The 16,977-nt window shown below is 46.8% G+C and overlaps 1 protein-coding gene across 2 annotated transcripts in view; it reads right to left on the bottom strand.

Moving 5' to 3' along the window:
- NOC2L (NOC2 like nucleolar associated transcriptional repressor) overlaps nucleotides 1-16,977 on the bottom strand; it is a 108,997-nt gene that overhangs the window by 16,394 nt on the left and 75,626 nt on the right. For both annotated transcript variants that reach the window (XM_073585348.1, XM_073585347.1), the window contains exons 15-16: nucleotides 7,405-7,548; nucleotides 4,719-4,832 (exon numbers count right to left, since the gene is read on the bottom strand). In XM_073585348.1, coding sequence (XP_073441449.1) covers nucleotides 4,719-4,832; nucleotides 7,405-7,548 — 258 coding nt within the window. The remainder of the gene's footprint in view (nucleotides 1-4,718; nucleotides 4,833-7,404; nucleotides 7,549-16,977) is intronic.

The following is a 16,977-nucleotide window of genomic DNA, read 5'->3' as shown; positions in this document are numbered from 1 at the left end:
ACGGATAGTACGGGTTGACACTGTTGTACCCTCGGACTGAAGGGCAGCTTGAACTTGTTTGGATGTTAGTCGAGGTTCTTTATCCAATATCCGCACAATCTTGCGATGAAATCTCTTGTCAATTTATCTTTTCTGTCCACATCTAGGGAGGTTAGCCACAGTGCCATGGGCTTTAAACTTCTTGATGACACTGCGCACGGTAGACACAGGAACATTCAGGTCTTTGGAGATGGACTTGTAGCCTTGAGATTGCTCATGCTTCCTCACAATTTGGTTTCTCAAGTCCTCAGACAGTTCTTTGGTCTTCTTTCTTTTCTCCATGCTCAATGTGGTACACACAAGGACACAGGACAGAGGTTGAGTCAACTTTAATCCATGTCAACTGGCTGCAAGTGTGATTTAGTTATTGCCAACACCTGTTAGGTGCCACAGGTAAGTTACAGGTGCTGTTAATTACACAAATTAGAGAAGCATCACATGATTTTTCAAACAGTGCCAATACTTTTGTCCACCCTCTTTTTTATGTTTGGTGTGGAATTATATCCAATTTGGCTTTAGGACAATTCTTTTTGTGCTTTTTCATTTAAGACAAATTAAATGGAGATAATAATACCAAAGAATTTGTGTTTGCAATCATTTTCAGGAAGAAAGTGAGTATTACCTGACAAAATTGCAGGGGTGTCAATACTTTTGGCCAAAACTGTATGCACAGTGGGTACGGAAAGTATTCAGACCCCTTTAAATTTTTCACTCTTTGTTTCATTGCAGCCATTTGGTAAATTCAAAAAAGTTCATTTTTTTTCTCATTAATATACACTCTACACCCTATCATAACTGAAAAAAACAAAAACAAATGTAGAAATGTTGTTTGCAAATTTATTAGAAAAGAAAAATTGAAATATCACCTGGTCATAAGTATTCAGACCCTTTGCTCAGCATTGAGTAGAAGCACCCTTTTGAGCTAGTACAGCCATGAGTCTTCGTGCGAATGATGCAACAAGTTGCAGACAATAAGACAATGGGAGAGGCGGAGACTCAATTCTGGACCTGGGTAGGGCGAGTAAGGGTTTTTTTTTGTTTTTTTTAACACAACAAACCTTGCATGGGACCAAAACTGGCCTAAAAATACAAAGTCCCTTTAAACCAGAGATACCCAAGATAAGCCATAAGCTAAGAAAAAAAAAAAAAAAAAAGAAGATGAACTGTGTCAAACCTAGATCCGCACTCTGTGGAGGAATTGGATAAGGACAAAAAAAAAAAAAAAAAATCATCTTTATAAATACGACCACTGGAAAATGGTGCAGAAAGTAAGGCCGTAGAACGCGCCGTGATCTGTTTATTATTATTCAAGCTAATGTACATTTTCTGGGTTTCATATTCAGAATTTACGGCAATCCTCCAATATATACTGCATATATCCCGATTTAATGCGGACTTACCCGCCCATATAGTCTGTAATTAGCCAAAAACCAACACAACAGTCCGTCTCCATTTGGCGGCTTTCTGGGAATTTGACTTTCCTCCACCTTTTCTTGTTTGCATATTTACACCCATTTATAGGGGTGCCTTTTTTTAAACACACTATTACCTTAAAATAGCATAAAATAATTATAAAAAGCAGGAGCTGTTTGCCACAATTTTGCATTAGTTTTTGTCCAGTAGAAGATTCCAGAAATACGGATGCATCGGTATGTCAATTTTTTTTTTTTTTTTTAGTATTTCTATGGGAAGAGCCAACTTTTTTTTTTAAACGAGTGCAAGATAAATAAAGCGAATACTGTGGGAAAAATGAACGCCTCGTAGACGCGCGTTTCTCCTGCATGTTTCCGCTCGTCGAGCGTTTGCAGCGCCCCCGTAATCAGCACAGCGTGCACACACAGCCTGTACGGGAACGCTGACGCAGAGAGGGGTTAGGACGGAGTGTGTGATAAAGACATTCGGGTCTGGACGCCTTTGGAAAAAATGAGCAGCACAGCACCCCCTCCTCTCTGACAAACGGGATTCGGCTTGACAGGCCAAAGACTGATAAAGCAAGGCTGGAAAAAATCTTGGTAGTCGAACTTTGGGATTTGATTACGCTTTTCCAAACTGGACAGCCCAAACTCTCCTGCAGAAAGGGATCATCTGCTGGATTATACAGCAAATATATAGGGAACTGCTTAAATAACAATTCCCTACTGCAGAATTATCATACAGTATGGACATGATGGGAGTTGTATTTTTGCAACAGCTGTTAAGCAAGAGGTTGAAATCACTGGTTTATAGATCCCTCATGGAAACTCAAGGCAGCTATAGGGAAGGTGAAGAGGCGAATGACGTGCTGCTGCACGCTTAATTTTAATTTATTATTTAAGAGAATGACTGTTCAAACCAAGCAGATGCGCTTGCTGCAAATTTTGCATGGCAGAGCAGTTCAATCTATCTTCCCACCTACATGTTTGACCAGAGCTGTCAATCAAAATAGAGGGACATGGAGATGGAGAGAAAACAAGTGGGAAGGTGCCCTGAGCTGCTCCGCCATGCCAAAGTTGCACCGAGCACCTGTGCTTAGTTCGGACAGTCATTTTGTGCTGACAGCTTCCCTTTAAAATGAAGAACTGAGTGCCGAGCCCATTAGGCATTGATGGGTTCTTCGTGAAGAGTCCAGTGTGCGGTGTACTGATCCATAGAAAGTATACGAGTCCTTCCACTGAGCATTGGTCTCCCGAAGAAGTACCCGGCACCACCAATCTGAGCACGGGGTCACAGCGCTCAGCCGCGGCAACCCTACGCCTTCATTCTAGAGCAGGGGTCTCAAACCCGGGAGAGTAAATGGGCCGCACATAAAAAAAAAATATTTAAGCTGGCAGGCCGCATTCCTTTCAAATTTAATACAGCCACAATTGATAGCGGTATTTAAAGGGTTTAACAGCCGTGATCGGTGCTAATACCGATCGTGGCCGTTCAAATAGGTTGTCAGCTGCGATGTACAGCTTACTTCAGCGGGTGATAGTGTTGGCACTGCATGTGAGCCGGCGCTATCATCTCGCTGTACACACACAGCAACAGTCACCTGCAAAATCCAGGAATGGGGGGAAAGTCACACCTCCGCTCTCTGCGCGCTGGCGTGATGTCATTACACAGCGCCAGAGGGATGTCATCACACAGGGCCACAGCCACTACGGAGCGGCGCAGTCCTCCTCTCTTCTAGCATAAGCAGTGGTGTAACTACAAAGTTATGGGACCTGGTGCGAACTTTCAAATGGGGCGCCTCCCATGCCAAAATACACGCTCTGCTCCGTCCACACGTGCGGCTCCGTTACATCCACCCTGTAAATCCCTCCTGACCCCACACAGAGAATTACCCACATCCAGCACCATGGCAACCTTAACAGACAGCAGCGTCCTGCATACACTGAGCCCTCTGATCATGTGACCCCTGACTCCTCCCCCTCCTGTGACCTCATCCCAGGTCCTGTGCACAGCCACACAGAACAGCCTGAATGTGCACATTCCCCCTTTTACCTGCCTCAGGGAGTGAGACATGTGGTGCACTGCACTGCGGGCCGCAGATGACTGCCTCAGAGGCCGCATGCGGCCCACGTGTTTGAGACCTCTATTCTAGAGATTGTCACAACTTCTGACAAAGTTGGGTACAATAATTTGCAGGACCATAGCGTTTTTTATAAAACGATAGGTACCCTTTAAGAACCGTTGCTGTCATGAAGAGAAAGGCTCCTGGTTAGATCAATTATAGATGTTTTGCAATTTCCTAATAATTTTTATAATGAATCCCCTGAACAGAGAAATTACCAGCAATAAAGTCTTGTGCAGAATTTTCAACAGTTCAGAAAACGTTCTGAGATATATCGGATGTGCATGCTGGTGGTCGCAGTACTGCATATGTTTCCTTACGCAGGTATCGAGCACATGGCAATATTTACCTGCTGCGTGCTCAGTTTCCGCACAGCCATTCCTGCTGCCATCTTGTGAGAGAGAACACTGCCCCCTGCTGGTGATGCCGAGCACACCGACAACGCACAGCCGGGATTTATACCCCGTTAATCCCTTGAGCCGTTGGCTCCTGCGATGGATTAGCATTATGTAAATAAGCGCTGAAATCCCGTGACAGAGTCATGCAGACGACGCGGCCGAGCTCTTAACTCCTTCTAGAAAGACACTTGCTGATCAATGACGTCCCTGAACCAAATTGCTCGCTCTGCCGAGTCTGGGAAGGGAAATACAACCGATGCATTTCCACAACGCATCCGTTTTATGGTTGGTTTTTTAAAGATCTCGGTCTGTATTCTGTGCTTCTTTACCACCTACAATCAAATGTACACATCCTGAACAAAGGCACCAACATATCAATATAAGAAATCCGAACGCTTATCCTCTATGGCCATATTCCCAAAGCTGAACAGAGTCTGAGAACAGACCGGCTGCGGCACTCCCGACCCGAGAGTCATAGCATGATATATGTCTGACACTCAGATGGAGAGAGACACGACCGGATCGTGCTCGGACCGATTTGCACGGACGGCTACATCAGTCCTTAGTTTCCAGTCAGCTGCCAGGAGGGTTTATCTTAGGGACTGAAGTGATTTAATACCATCTATATTAGTGCCAAACTATGAAAATCACTCCGGCATCGAGCCAGTGAAATAATGTAATATTCTGTGCTTGTGGTGGCCCCTGCTCAGAGAGAACACTATACGACCTTCTCTATGGAGACTTACCCTCTCTTTGCCGCTTATCTCTAGTTGGATTTCTTTCTCCCGAAGTTTCTTCCAACTGGTGTAATACTTGGTCAGTGGGGTTCCCTCAGCCTTGACCTGTTTTTCCCATTTTAGCTGAGAAAAAGAAAAAAAAAAAAAGTTTTAAACAAACTAGTAAAGGTCAGTCCTCCAGCAATTTTTTTCCCCACTTAAATGCATGCATTTTACGGAAAATTTTTTTTTGCTATTGGGTATAATTAAACATATTGCACCGTTTGTCTTCTATAGACTTGGTGTTGCACCATTGTTGGCTGCAGAATGAGTTATCTTCGAATCCATCAGCGAGCTCGTTCATCCAGTCCGACAGGAGGAGGGTTTGTAACTTTTTATTGGTTTCTTCACTACTGTCAGGGGATTTATGACCACAGATCACATCAAAGCTGAATGTGCAGGAAAACAAAGCTAGAGCCGGTAAAGGCAAAACAGTAAAATTTTTAATTAAACCCAACTGCAAAAAATTACATGCTATATATAATATACTTTACATACTACAGATCCCCTTAACCAGCTCCTGTCCACAATCTGTCCACAGAATACAGAACCCCGTACAATAGTGCACACTGATCAGGTGCGGCACGAGGACGCCGACGGCTGCGATATCTTCCCAACACGTGAAATCCTCTCTGGCTCCCTTGCACTTTTCTCCAGTAATGAAGCCCTTGGAGAGCTCCCAGGCCCCGATGAGAGTCCTAAATGTTACCCACAGGTGCAATCTTGAAGTCATCTAACAACTGGAAGCTCCAGGATTTCCGTCAAGACTAGACTGCACGTGCGTAAGCAGTGCAGAGGGGGATGACACGAGGGGACGAGTCAGCGGGGAATGGGACAGGGCTGAATGTAATGGAAGACGAACAGAAATGTCATATGCACAAGTGCGAACACGTCTAGTCCTGCAGCAGATATTGATCGCCCCCGTATCTCTGTGTAATTGTGTATATTTCAGGTCAGGTGTCTGGGAAAGTTGGGTGATCATTAGTGCTGAGCGTGCGAACATGCTGGGATAAGGTGTTATCTGAGCGTGCTCGAATGTTAGCCTAGTGACTACAGCGTGCTCGAAAAATATGTTCGACACCTCGCGGCTGTTTGCAACAGCAGCTGTCATACAGCCGTGAAACTGAGATGCAGAGATTACCTGGCAAAAAGATCAGAAGTCGGAAATCTGATATGCTGAATACTTATGTCACCCCGCCAATCATCTGCAGGGGGTCCCCAAACACTAGACGGTATGAAAACCCTTGGAGTGGAGTGGCAGGGCATGTGCACCACCACAGATGCTCCATTCCCCATCCCCCCGGCCAAGGACTTGTGTCCCCTGATACAGGCTTCTCACTCTGGCATTTAGAAGGGGGTCCCAATGATGGGATCCTTCTAAATGACAGCAAGCGGTGGGTGATCTTGCGATAGATTGATACAATAAATGTATTGGAAATCGACAAAACTTCATTGTCCGATTAAGGAAAAAAAAAAACAAAACTTTTATTTCCTGAAGCCAGAATAGACGGCATGACAGTACGGCAGCAGTCTCCGGTTCAGCCGGACCCAGAGCACATTCTGTCTGGATGCATAATGCCTCGGCAGCTTCATTTAGATTAATCAAATCCTGACGCAGAGGACAAAGCCCGTAACATCTATTATGTACGGCTAGACCCATTCTGAGCGAATACGTCTTCTTACTTAGTGGCACCACCTGCAATTCCCCAGCACTACTTCATCCTGCTGCATAGACCACAACACGTGGGTGTCTCTGATCTGACACTTTCCCGCTGCCGCTGTCCCTGCGAGGTGGTGCCAGAGTGTCTACGGACGGCTTCTGGCACTCCCAGCCCCCTGATTTATATTACCAGCAGTCTGCCATTAAAATATTTATGAAGGCATTACATCCGTGCGTGCTGTTCTAGGGTTGCAGAGGAGATCAGGCTCCGTCAGCCGGCAAACAACACAATGCTAATTATCAAGATTTATCTGCTCCCTTTGGAGACAGAGGTGCCTGCAATGTACTGCAGTGTAATGCATGGGAGGTCTTACCAGCAACACGGGGGACGAAGGGAGGACAGAAGGTCATGCCAGATATAAGGGACCCTACTAACTATGCACTGCGATAACAGCAAACACCTTCCAAGTGCACCCAGTATCACATGCTGGTATTTGTTACACATCTAACTGGTTAGCTCTTGTTATAATCTCGAATTATGATCATACCCGTCTCACTTTTGCATTTTTGCAGAAAATATTAGCGCAGCATTTGGTATTTTTTCCAAAAAGATGTATTTTGAACTGGCGGACACAGACAGAAAAGGGCCCCTGTGCAAGAACAATATATGGGCCCTTTGTAGCCCAAAGAGCTCTTAAAAATGCAAAATTACACCTGCTTTGGATGCAGAAATGGGCCCCTTACATCTTGGGCCCCAGTGCGGCCGCACAGGTTGCCCCTGGTATTTTGATTCCCTTTACTCCGTTAATGTCAAGAAAAAAACCCCACAAACGGACATTTTATACATGAAAGTTCCCCTAAACTCCTCAGGATGTGGATAACTGGAAGCAACTTCAGCTATTACCTAATATTTACGGGGGAAAAAAAAGTCAGAATTTACCACCATATCTCATCGCACATCCCAAAAACTAGTGGCATCATTGATTCATTACTTACCACGGCATCCCTGTTTGACACCCCAAAGGCGCACTTCTGCCTCTTGCTACTGATGTAGGACGAATTCTCCTGGATCTTCTCCAGCAGTTGGCGAATCTGCTTGCAGTAATTGGACACTTTACATTCCTTCAGGAAAGATTTCAGCTACGGAGGCAAAAATAAGAAAATCATTACTAAAAACTAAAAAAATTTGCCAAGACACCAACATACAATAATTGCACGTACGCTGTCAGATATGCCAAATTAGCGAGCACGAAAATGCATGCGGCTGGCAGGTCATGTGAGACGCGATAAAGCGAGAAATATTGTGGCTGCCATACTAATGGAGGGTCACTAGATTTCTTTCTTTTGCCTGTTGCAAAGTGTAATCAGTCTTGAGGCAGAATACAGGAAGTAGAGGGTCTGTGCCTTGCTTACATGCTGCGGTCTTTGACTCTCTGCTTCTGCCCTCCTGTCTGCCAAACTGCTTCCAGGCATAACAGAGGCAGGCTTTCCATTTGGAAGAAGACAAACTCTAGCGCCACCTAAAACCAAACCAGAATCCTGATTTGGCTAGATGAGATGCTCTGGACTGTGGTTTACAGGGTAACGTTTCTCCTTCTGCAGAGTAAGAAGCCAAACCTATAATGTCGAGTGAGGAGACTTATAAGCCATACATGCTCCTCTTGGAAAAAAAAAAAAAAAATGCAAATTGTCACTTCAGAGAGGAAAAGAACTAGAACTCTAGCGCCACCTTTTGGAAGCAGCGATCCTAAAAGTCAATATTGACTCTAACTAGCCTTGCAATATGACTTAAGATAAAAGCCAAACCTAGCCAAATCAGATCTCATACTTTGCACCCATGAGAGGCAGCACGCGGAAACAGCGGGTCTGCAAACCAAACTGAGATTCTGGTTTTTCTCCCAAGTCATATTGCAAGGTACGTTTAATAGTGGATATTGACTTTTAGGAGCGCGGCTTCCAATAGGTGGTGCTATAGAGTTCTATTCAGATTCCTTGTCACCCAGGCACAAGGAGAAGTGTTACCCCTTAGACCCCATTTGGAAAAGGCAAACTATTTGAGCACAGCTAGGGGTGATGCATGCTGGGAAGTGACAGAAGGAAGATCCAGTACCTATAATGCTAGCAGAATGTGGATGAAAACTGAAAAAATAAAAGAGTGAATGGCAAGTTATGGGACATGAGAATGAAGACTGTTCCTGGATTTAATAGACTGCTATGTGCAACAAAAGCTTCATGTTGAGCATGGGCGGGGGGGGGACCCCTCTTTCCTACAGGAATGATATGACAAGGACAGATGTGCGTTAAGCTCTTGTTAAAGACTAGCACTGGCCTATGGAGCAGATAAATGTGCTGTATTACATGGGTGTACTGTATGGGCAATGTTTTAGCAGTTTGTATCTTTGGATATTAATGGCTGACGCAATTTTTGGCTGCAATCTAGGGTGGGTGTCGGCAATCTGCGGCACTACCACTCCCAGCGGGCACCGTGACATCGAGCTTACTCTGTCCCTTCCACGCAGACCTATAGCTATAGGGGAGATTATTATCCCTTGTCTATCACATAATGAAGTTTGGGACTAGTATGATGGTCTGAATTTCAGAAAAAAAAAAAAATCACCTCTGACGACTGGGGCCGAACCGCTTGGCATTAGGGGGAACATTGAGTCATGGTTTGTTCTTTCCAGACCCCTTAATTAAAATTACCATGATGTGAAAAGTATTTTTCAAAAAAGGCCGAAAAAAAAAAAAGCTTTTGGGATAATTTAGCTAACCTCTAAACTTTGGCGAAGCCCCCGATCTCCGTACACACCCGGAGGCCGCTACGCCTCAAAGCGCAGAGCGGCTGTTTGCACATCTGCAGCCGTGCGAAGAGAAACCCCTCTGGCAGGAGACTGCGGGCTCTGTTCCCAGTTCCCCTCTTCGAGTTTCTCTGCGCGCACATCTGGGAATCGGGCAGGGATAAGGGAGGGTAACAGCTAACAGAGCCCTGAGCCGCAGACAGCCTGGGGGTCTCCTACGTGTCAACGTGTGGTCTAATGGATGACGCATGAAAAGGAGGGGGGGGAAAAAAACAAGGGGGCAGGTTTCCAAATTTCCGTGCTAACGTCAGCTGCGAAGGCTCTGCAGTCTAATCTGTGTGTGTGACCCGCGGCACATGACATCTGGCTCTCCTTGGACAGTGCCATGTGTCTATCCGGTTTTCCATAGACTGCGCCCTTGATCACTTCAATGTGCAACGAGGGTTAAGAAACGGAAAAATAATCCTAAAATTTGCTATTTCAGAAACTTTAAATTGTGGTTTATCTACACCAGTCCGAACAAGACGGAAGTGATGAGAGGCCATCTTTTTGGAGCGGGGCGGCTCGTTCAGCAAACTTTACCATAATTAATATGGGATGGCCGACCCGCACTTACTAAAACATCCTGAAGCCCTCGCAGCTGCAAGCTGAAAATAGATTCGCTGAGAGCGTTCGCTGCCTCCCGACACGAAAACAGATCTCTGACAAGCATCCAAACTGCTGCCTGTAACCCCAACAGTGCTGGACATATGACAAATTATGGTGTTGATACTGTGCAAAAAAAAAAAAAAAAACTAAAAAAAATGGTTCCAAATGCATGCCAGGGAAGAGTTAATAAAAAGAGACTAATAGCTGCACGCTGCTCCGATTTGCAGTCTGCCAAAACAACTCTGCCGCCTCGCTCTTTTTCTCCCAACACAGGGGGGGGGGGGGGAAGTGCATGTCACCGAGACAGAAAGAGCACATCACCCACGAGGCGCGCCAGCCGGCGATTATCAGGATAGAAGCTGTCAGGCTGCCAACAATGCTCACACACACACTGTTCTCACCAAGGCTATGCATCAATTCACACCCACACAAGTCACCTACGGACGCGCACCTCTCTGGCTCCGCGGCAGGTGTAATTACAGAGGAGTGCAGGTTAAAAAAAAAAAAAGTTCAGGAGGTAAAAAATGAGGCAAACAAAACGGATTAAAGCCAAAAACTCTAAATTTGCAGATCCGTTCTGTGCCACTGGCACACTGGATGAATTCTGGCATACTGCATCAGATACGAGAGTCAAGAGAGTCAATACCAGGCTACGTTCACATGGACACCTGTTAGAATTTCAAAGCACTATAGTCTGGTCCCTAAACGTTGCGAGGGCGTTGCGGTATGCACAAAAAGTATCATGAGCGGTGGCTGCGCACACAGACTACATAACACTTTGGGTCTGTTTCACATGTCCAAAATTCATGGCCATAGAATGGACTTTGATTACAGGAACGGCTGCAGGTCTCCTGACCTCATAGAACCTGTCGGCACAAAATGACTGTTTAAACCAAGCACAATCGCTTGATGCACCCTGACGTGGCAGAGCAGTTCAGTTCATCTTTCCCATCTATCTCAACCCTTCTCTGACGCCTGTAAAGCCAAAGCTGTCGATCAAGGAAGAGGAAGGCAGAGATAGCTAGAAAACAAGTAGATGGGAAGGTGCGTTGAGCTGCTCCATCATCAAGGGTGCAACTGTGCTTGCTTTGAACAGTCATTTTGTGCCAATAGCCTCACTTTCTGGTGTTCATTGCTGTTGCTAAATAAGGTCTTGTTTTATGCTGAAGACCAAACCGCAGAGCAGGAGGCTCCCCCAATAACTGGAGAGGTTAGAGATGCAGACCCCCCCTTTAATGCCTCAATGTCGCTCATAGCCAAAAAAAAAAAGCTGGCGGTCATTAAGATACGCAAGTCTATAAAAATCTGGGGTACACAGTGACTTTGGGATAGCATGGTCCTTTTCGGAGTAGCCCTAGTCTTATATTCCAGAGCAGCAATCACAATTCTGCACTCTTCAAAGCTGAAATTTTCCTGTATGCCCTGAGATTGCTCTGGTGCAATGTATTCTGACATGGGCGGTCTTTACACCATGCACTCTGTGATAATCAGATAGAGAAAATTAACCCTTTCACGCCATAATAAGAGCCAGGTACTTTAGAGCTGAACCGTGAATTCAGCTCCGAAGTACTAGATAGACTACAAGATAAGCAGAAGATAGAAAGTGCAGCGTGTTCTCAGAGTTACACAGATTTATAAGGTTGGGCCCCTTATGAAATGGTAGCAGCAAAGATGTAGTATTCGGGGGCGTGGCTATGCCTTGAGAAGGAGAGGATGCCTGTGACGAGAGCTCCGCCACATCCTGGTAAATCCTGAGCCTGAGACCCCCTTCCTGTGGCTTACCTGCGCCTAGCTGGACCCTCTGAGACACCGGGACCCCCGGAGTACCCCGCGGCAGGTTTGGAGGCAGTTTGTGAGAGCGGGCGGCCGGCCGGCTTCCCCACGAGGCGGCTGCCATCTTGGGCGCGCGGCTCAGACACAGAGAGCTGCAGCGCCGGGTCACGTTGCCGCACTGCCGCCGGGCAGTGAAGAAACCGGCAGACAACTGGAGGAAATGCGCGGTGAGTGCCCTGAAAAAGTGGGCCCTGCGCGATATTCCCTCCTCACACTCGCTCACTGCGCCGGCTGGCGCCATCACTAGGGAGGGCCCAGTGCACCCTCTCCTACTACACCCTCTCCTTTCGTGGGCCCCCCCCACCTCTCCTGGCCATAAAGATTAGCACTGTACCTAGCCGCTGTCCCCATATTCTCTGAGGCATCCTGCTGCAGTCTGCTATATAATTGACTGTTTCCAGCCCTGCTGCACCATCTCTGGTGGGCGACACCTAGACCGCACATTTTGGCTGCTCCGTCTGACTACGCTGCAGACAATCATGAGCCGACTAAAAGGGTCAGGAACGGCAGCGGAGAAATTAAAGGAGTTTGCTAGACCGGACCCCTCTGAAAGTGCACGACATAATAGGAGCACCTCCTCTCAAGCTCAGCGCAAAAATCGCCATTCTGGGGGTGAGGAGGAGACGGAACAGGAGGAACTGACCCTTAAACAAGCGTCTGAGCAATTGATGCAAGCTATCTCCTTGACCTGACGGAAAAAATTGAGGATGTTTACACGGAGGTGGGGATACTTCGTCAGGATATGCAGGTCACGAAGGGGCGCATTACGGAGGTGGAGACAAGAGTGTCCAGGGTAGAAGATACGATTACACCCATGGAAGCTAAATTAACAAAGGTGGCAGGCTCCATGAATGCATGGAAGCAAAAGGCGGATGATTTGGAAAACAGAATGCGCCGGAATAGTATCCGTATCGTTGGTCTGCCTGAGCGCTCGGAAGGTCAGCATCCTGAGCAGTTTTTGGAGGATTGGCTTAAGACCTCCCTGGGGGATGAGTTCTCTATGTTCGCCGTTGAAAGAGCTCACAGGGTCCCTACAAGACCACTGCCTCCGGGGGCCCCATCTCGACCTTTCCTGGCACGATTGCTCAATTGTAAGGACAGAGATACCATTCTGAGACTTGCACGGCAGAAAAGCCCTATTAAGTTTGATAGTGCTGTCATTTCCATCTTCCCGAATTTCTCCATGGAACTGCAGAAACAGCTGGCACAATTCACCGAGGTCAAGAAACAGCTCAGAGACACTAACTTTATATACTCGATGATATATCCGGCCCGACTTCGGGTCACTCATGAAGGTTCCTCCGTATTTTTTACAGATCTGGCGGAAGCGGCTGAGTGGCTGCGGTCTCACGGGGGTTCCCCTGCGAAAGAATCCTAATGTGGCGGTTGTTACTTCAGACCCACTCACTTAACGGTCTAATTGGAGCTCTCTCGGCGAGTTCCCAGATACCAGCTGTACCGGACACTGAGCTCAGTGATGGTATCCCCTTGTTTATTTTTTGATGGTGGCGTAAGACTGTACGCCTATGTTACTAGGTTCCTGTTTTGCCTTTTCTTTTTCAAAAGTTTTAATTTTTATAGTTGTTTAGTTGGAGGCCGCAGTCAACGTCAAATTCTGCTATCTGTGTGGGGTCTCTGCATCTGGATTGGGCACCTCTAAGATTCATATCCAGACGGAAGGGCATGGGTTCTGAGCTGATTTGTATGACCTGGAATGTAAGAGGTATAAAAACCCCTCGAAAGAAAATTAAGGTGTTCTCACAAATTAGACATTACCGTCCTCACATTGTGGCTTTGGTAGAGACGCACCTGACCAGGGATACAGTTCGGTAGGTACAGAAACCGTGGGTGCAATGGTTTCTACATGCTTTTCACACCAGCTACTTAAGGGGTTTCACTGTTGATTCACAGAGATGTTCGGTGGGAGGTCAGGGAGGCCCGGAAGGACCCCGAGGGACGATTTGTATTCGTACATGCGCTGATTAACTCAGAAATATGTCATTCTTTGTATTTATAATCCCCCTCCGGCCAATATATCAATTATCCAGAAGGCATTGAGCTCTGCTTTAAATTACCCAGACGCACATGTCATCTGCATGGGAGATTTTAACTTGGTCATGAATGGCCATCTTGATAAATTGAGACTGGGTGATGGAATACAGGCCATCTGGATAAATTGAGACTGGGCGATGGAATACAAGGTGGGGTCCCCCCATCGGGCACATCTCAACTGTCACAGTTCATGGCGGGTAGTGGGTGGCTAGATCTATGGAGGGTGCGCCATCCAGAGACAAGGGAATATACTTGCCCCACTCCTCCACTAAACGCTCTGTCTCGCATAGACTACATTTTTGGGTCCATTAGTTTGGCAGCATGGGTGGATGATATTAAACATGGGGATTTCGGATCATAGTCCAGTTATTCTCAAGCTTAAATATGGGCCACTGACTAATAGGATAGCATGGAAGTTAAACCCTTTTTGGTTGAAGTTGATAACATCCCCTGATAGAACGATAGATCAGTTACGTTGCTTCGTCTCGTCGCACCCCGAAATATCAATGTATTTTGGGATGCTCTTAAAGCCTTTTTACGTGGTTGTCTATCTTCTACGATTTCTCACATTAAGCGGGTGATATCGGAAGAGGATGGCAAGACGGAGCGACATCTGAAAGACTCGGAGGCAGCCTATATATCGGATCAAACTAACAGTAATAGGGTACAATGGCTGACCGCTCAAAGGTTATATACTCAATACACTGACACCAAGACAAAACGTAAATTATTTTTTGCCCGGCAATCTTATTTTTAAATGGGGAATCAGGCAAGTAGATTTCTGGCCTACTTAGTACGACAGCATAATGCAACTAACACAATTCTGCAGATTCGTGGGTCGGGAGGTACTTTGGTTTCCTCAACCGAGGAGATACTAAAATGCTTTTCTGACTATTATGGCTCATTATACAATTCTAAGACCGATGTGGGTGACCCGGAGTGTCTAAATTATTTGTTATATATAGAGAATCCTGTACTGAGTCCTTCCCAACGGGCCTTTATGGATGCGGAGTTTACTTTGGAGGAGGTAGAGGATGCCATAAAAGACATGGTCTCCGGGAAGGCCCCTGGGTCGGATGGATTTCCTGTGGAGTTATATAGGAAATATCAGGATATACTGGCGCCCCTTTTGTTGGCAGTGTTTCGAGGGATTTTGGGGGGGGGGGGGGGAGATGCATGCCAGAGTCCTTTTATGAGGCCAATATAAAATAGTTCTTAAAAGAGGGGAAGGACCCATTAGATTGTGGATCTTACCGGCCTATATCACTAGTAAATGTGAATTATAAAATTTTTACAAAAATTTTGGCCAAAAGAGTGAATTCAGCTATATTAGATCTTGTACACCCTGATCAGACAGGTTTTATGCCGGGGAAGAGCACCTCCATAAACATCAGACGTGTCCAATCAGTGGTCCAATATAGCTCTCTGGTACCGTATAGTGAATGGGCACTGGCATCGCTGGATGCGGCCAAGGCCTTTGACTCGCTTGAATGGCCTTTTCTCCGTGCAGGTTTGCAGCGGTATGGATTTGGTGATAGATTTCAAAAATGGGTTAAAATTTTATACATGAAGCCCAAGGCCCGGGTCATCGTAAATAACGCCATATCTGAATCATTTACACTGTACAGGGTAACTAGACAGGGGTGTCCCCTTTCCCTGGCCCTTTTTGCTCTTGCTATTGAGGCGCTGGCAATCCACATAAGATCTTCCCCCAATATTGCTGATATAGAAACAGGGATTTTTGTGAGTACTCACCGTAAAATCCTTTTCTCCGAGACGCTCATTGGGGGACACAGAGACTGTGGGTGTGTGCTACTGCCGTCTGAAGGCCGACACTAAGTATACAAAAAAACAAGTTAGCTCCTCCTCCGCCGCATACACCCTCGCCCCGATAGCGGGCGGAAACCAGTTTAGTGCCAAAGCAGTCAGAAAGGCAGACAGCAATTTAGCTCTACCGCAAAAAATCATATGTCTGGAAAAAAAAAAGGACCACCCTACAAATAAGGGTTTATACCCATCAAAAATAAACAAAAGCCAACTGGCTATTAGGGTGGGTGCTGTGTCCCCCAATGAGCGTCTCGAAGAAAAGGATTTTACGGTGAGTACTCACAAAAATCCCTGTTTCTCCTTCGCCTCATTGGGGGACACAGAGACTGTGGGACGTCCCAAAGCAGTCCCTGGGTGGGAGCAACTCATTAATCTACACCGCATGCCTACCTGTTCAAAGGTGTGCCACTGCTGCCTGGAGAATCCTCCTACCCAGGCTCGCATCCGACGACGCCTGCGTATGTACGTTGTAATGTTTAGCGAACGTGTGGAGGCTTGACCACGTTGCCGCCTTGCATACCTGCTCTGCCGAAGCCTGATGCCGAAGCGCCCACTGCCCGAGTCGAGTGCGCCCTGATTCCAGGTGGAACCGGCGTGCCTCTAATACAGTAAGCCTCTTGAATAGTAAGGCGAATCCATCTGGCTATGGTCGACCGTGAGGCCGCGAGCCCCTTCCTGCGCCCTTCAGGAATCACAAACAACGAATCTGTTTGGCGAAAAGGCGCTGTCCTCGACACATACCTCCTGAGGGCCCTCACCAGGTCCAGCGTGTGGAGCGCCTTCTCAACTCTATGTACTGGAGCTGGACAAAATGAAGGCAAAACGATGTCCTCATTAATATGGAACGAGGACACCACCTTCGGCAGGAACGGCGGAGGTGGTCTCAAGACTACTTTATCCTTAAAAAAGGTCAGAAACGGGGCTCTACAGGATAGGGCTGCCAGCTCCGAGACCCACCTAATAGAGGTTATTGCTACCAAAAACACGACCTTCCTGGTAAGGTATGGCAATCCGACCTCCTGCAAAGGCTCAAAAGGAGCTTCCTGCAAGGCCCCCAGCACCAGATTAAGGTCCCATGCGTCTACGGGAGCTCTAAAGGGGGGCACTAGATGCGAGACTCCCTGAATGAAAGTCTTGACCTGCATAATACTAGTGATCTTTCGCTGGAACAGAACAGACAGGGCCGAGATCTGTCTCCTCAGGGAACTCGGAGCCAAACCTGCCTCCAGGCCTGACTGCAGAAAGGCCAGAATGTTGGGAACCGAGAAGGCCAAAAGGCGCAACCCCGTGCTCTCGACACCAGAGAAAGAAAACTTTCCAAGTACCATGATAGATTCTCGCCGAGGCCGGCTTCCTGGCGTTAATCATCGTGGCTACCACCTCACGCCCAAACCCCGCCTGGGTCAGGACC

This window comes from Dendrobates tinctorius, unplaced genomic scaffold (assembly GCF_039654945.1).
Source record: "Dendrobates tinctorius isolate UK_male_01 unplaced genomic scaffold, ASM3965494v1 ptg000086l, whole genome shotgun sequence".
Lineage (NCBI taxonomy): Eukaryota > Metazoa > Chordata > Amphibia > Anura > Dendrobatidae > Dendrobates > Dendrobates tinctorius.
This window is presented reverse-complemented; position numbering and strand designations above follow the sequence as displayed.